This window comes from Belonocnema kinseyi, chromosome 2 (assembly GCF_010883055.1).
Source record: "Belonocnema kinseyi isolate 2016_QV_RU_SX_M_011 chromosome 2, B_treatae_v1, whole genome shotgun sequence".
Taxonomy (NCBI): domain Eukaryota; kingdom Metazoa; phylum Arthropoda; class Insecta; order Hymenoptera; family Cynipidae; genus Belonocnema; species Belonocnema kinseyi.
This window is the reverse complement of record NC_046658.1, coordinates 123,842,605-123,846,710: the sequence shown is the minus strand read 5'-3', so window position 1 is coordinate 123,846,710 and position 4,106 is coordinate 123,842,605. Positions and strand designations below refer to the sequence as shown.

Sequence of the window (4,106 nt, the reverse complement as noted above, 5' to 3'; positions counted from 1 at the left end):
CTTCCGAAAACGCACTTTTCTGAAGGATTAAAAAAACTTGAAAAGCGATTGACCAAGTGTATAGAGCTCCAAGGAGATCATGTTGAAAAATAAAAAAAAATTGTTTTTATACTTCATTCTAAGGACTTATTGAACTACCCTCGTATTTTAAATCCATTAAAATCTTTTGAAATCCCATAACATTTTTTAAAGCTCTTGAAAATGCCAAGGAATTAAAAAAATTCGTTTAAATGTTTCAAATACTTTGTCCATTTTATCAATTGATCCACAAGATCAATGTTAAAAAAAAAAACGTTAAAAATTCAAAAAAATCCAAAAATCGATTTACACAAATTCGAAAAAATTTAAAGCAACTCAGGATAAATTAATAAGAATACAGAGTGTATATCAAATCTCTTCAAATTTTCGGAAACCTACGAAATACCACCACATGTCGTAAATAAATTCTTTGAAATCCATTAAAATATGATAAAATCCGTGAAATTCTATGATGAAATTTCCTGAAATCCTGGGAAATGTATTAAAATTACATTGAGAGATTTAAAATCCCTTAGAACTTTCAAAATACCCTAAAATATTCAAAATTCCTTCAAACTAATAAAATCTATTAAAATTTCTCGAGATCTTTAAAAATGCGCTAAAATATTTCAAAAGAATTCAAGACAATTCAGAAATAGGTTAACCCATGAGTCAATTTATTGAAAGAAAAGTGACATTGTGGGCTGCATGTAGGGTACCACCAAATATTAAAAATACGGTACAACAGGAGTTTTGAGGCTTCCTATTATGTTAAAAATTTAATTACTTTCTTAAAAATTCAAGTATTTTGTTAGAAAACCATCTTCAACTGTAGAAAAGACATTTTTTTTGTTTAAAATAAATTGATAAATACAAGAATTTTTTATTTGTATCTGAAATACTGTTTTATTCAATTTAAAAATGATTCTATGTTAAAAATATTATAAGATTGAAATGATAGTATTTGAATCTTCTTCCATAATCTAAAATTTACGTACAGTAATATGGGGAGGGGGGGGGGGGGGGGGGGGGGGGGGGGGGGGTTATTTTGTGAGATCTTATAATATTTTCAATATTTTTATATTTTGATAAAGTTTAGAATAAAACACACCATTATATTTTTCGTGATCCTCATTGAAAACTTCCATATACCTTCCCTGAAGTGGAGCAAAGTCCTTGCAAACTTCCCTCAAAAAGTTGATACTCTTTCCTGTCCCCAGGATCTTCTTAGCCTGTGATTTGCTGATAAAGGAAGGAACCATCTCGTTCCTGACTTGATACTTTTCATGCCACATTCTGTCACCAGCAACATCGGCGCGAGCTTCAATAAAAAATTCCTGATAAGGATCGTCCAGTTCTCCGTCTGTAATCCACCGCATCAGCATACTATAGAGAGGATGGCAAACATTTTCCAAAATCCTCTTCACGAGTTTTCTCACCCCAGTGTCGCCGTGATGGTTAAATTCGTAAACAGCGGAAGTCAAAGCACCTCCCTTTTGACTCTGACAGACGTTAACGATACTCGCGAGTCGTTTTAGGGTTTGCAAGGGATCGTAAGCCCAGAGGTGAAGATGGGCAAGGGTCACGCCTTCTAGTCCTAACGATATGTGTCCTCTAAAAATAAGTGATATTGAATTATTTGCCAACTTAGGGTAACCCACGCAGTTGAATTTTTAATTTTTAAAAATCAGTTTTCCACAAAATAGTTCAACTTTTGACCAAAGAGATGAATTTTTAACTAAAAATATGAATTTTCAACCAAGGAATGATTTCCTCACAAAGTGGTTCAATCAAAATTTGAATCTCGCACTTCGCGCTCGGATATTTATTCTTTGGATTTGGAATACTTGAATAAAACTTTATCAAAAAGATCTCTTTTAGACGTCAGTATTTATATGCGTCTTCATATTCTAAATTTTCTACTTAATTAAGTATAGTCAAAAATTAAGTTACTCATAGCTCTATAGGCTTTGAGGTACACATTCTTATCGTGACACTCGCGCTACGCGCTCGATTTTCGACAGATATTTTTAAACAGGTTTTGTTAAATCTATTTTTTTTTCGTAACTTTCGTCAATTTTCCACAATTTTTTAATTTTTATTTTCAATCTTATTTTTCACGAATAAAACAAAAAGTACGCGTCCTATCAAGAAATGATTTTTAAAGAAATTATAAATCTTTTTTGGGATAACAATTTTTGTTAATTCATCTTTTTTCGTAGCCTTCATAGTTTGACCACAAAATGGAATTTTTCATTATTTTTTGTGCAATAAAAATTTGCACACAGCTACGTTTAGTTTAACTTGGAAAAAAAAATTTTCAGCTGAAATGATGAATATGAAATTGGAATACTTAAATTATCAATAAAATAAATCAATTCTCGAACAGTAAGATTAATTTTCAACAACAAAAAAACGATTTTTCAACAAAATATATGAATGTTCAACAAAACAGTTGAATTTTTAACTAAAAAAGACAAATTTTCAATCAAATAGTTGAATTTCAACTAAAAATATCAATTGTTACCAAAGCTGATGAATTTTTAAATAGTTGAATATTAAATCAAAAAGATGAATTTCCAACCTAGAAGATTATTTTCTACCAATGAGGTGAATTTTAAATAAAATACATATGAATTTTAAAACAAAAACATGAATTTTTAGATAAAATATTTCATTGTAACAGTTAAATTTTAAGTTTTTAGATTAAAAATATAAAAAAATAGTTACATTTTCAGATAAAGCGATAAATTTTCAACTGAAATGATTAATCTTCAACTGGAATCGTTCAATTTTAAATAAAAAAGATGAGATTAGAACTGAAACGATTAATCTTTATCTAGAGTTATTACATTTTCAACCAAGAAGATTAATTTATATTAAAAAATACACGCAATATCAACTAAAATAAATAATTTTTCAACCAAAAATTAAATAGTTAAATTTTTAGTTAAAAACTTGATATGCAACCATAGAAATAAATTTTCAACTAAAATTCTGGGATATTAAATTGCAAGTTACATTTTCAGTTTAAAAAAATTTTCAACCAAAAAAAACTCAAAGAAGTTTTCAAAATAATAGTTATAGTTTCAACTGGAATAATTAAATTTTCAGTAATAAAAATTAATTTCCAGCCGAAGAAAAAACGAATTTTCAACCAGAAAAATAAAATTTTAATTCTAATGATGAATCTTTGATCAAAAAATTAATTTTTAATGTAAGAGTAGTCGTTGATATAACAATCAAAAAGAGCAAAAAGATCTTTGCTTATAAAAGAAGATTAATTTTATACCATTAGAGAAAGAATGTTCAACAAAATACATTAATTTTGAACCAGAGACTTGAATTTTCAACCGAAAACGATCAATTTACAGAAAAAAACAGAATAGTTGAATTTTCATTTAAAAAAATTAATCGCAAACTCCAAAAACAAAAGCATTTTTAAAAAAGTGGTCAAATCCAGGGATATAAAGCTACTTTTACAAATGAAGAACCATTCTTATTTAAATTTAGATTGCAATTTTTTAAAATTAAGCAGGCCTTCGAAAAATTGCCTGACTTAAACAAAAAATCCCTGATATTTCTAGATTTTTTCCAGGCGTATGGAAATTCCCTGATAATTCCAGGTTTTCCGGGTAGGGCGAAAAAACCAAAATTTTGAATTTGGATTATGGCTAGCTAAAATCTTTTTTTACATATGAAAATGAGACATGATTTTTTTCAGATTTTTAAAACGATATCTCGAGTTAGCAGAAACTTTGAAGATGGTGATTTTTGAGTAATAAAAGATTTTTTAAATATTTTTATTGTGAAAGAAAATTCTGGTGATGAATTAGTCCGGGAGCTGGGTATGTTCCCGTATGCATTCAAGAGGCAAAAGGTAAAAACTAGTTAATCTTCTGTATTTTGACCCGCTGAATCCAATGGTACCGGTTAATTTTACGAGAAGTGGATAGGTTTTGTTTAAAATGCAATTGTTTAAACACATAGGAAAAAATGGTTTTTCTTTATGGGACAAATTTTTTTTAGTAAATATGGACAATTCTAAGCATAAAAGTTCTCTTGCAACTTTTTTGTTAAATGCATAT

General features: G+C 28.4%; 1 protein-coding gene across 1 annotated transcript in view; it reads right to left on the bottom strand.

The window, feature by feature from the left end:
• The window catches only part of LOC117167801 (gamma-tubulin complex component 3), a 41,488-nt gene that overhangs the window by 28,256 nt on the left and 9,126 nt on the right, over positions 1–4,106 (bottom strand). The window contains exon 5 of the mRNA XM_033352996.1: positions 1,130–1,632. Coding sequence (XP_033208887.1) covers positions 1,130–1,632 — 503 coding nt within the window. The remainder of the gene's footprint in view (positions 1–1,129; positions 1,633–4,106) is intronic.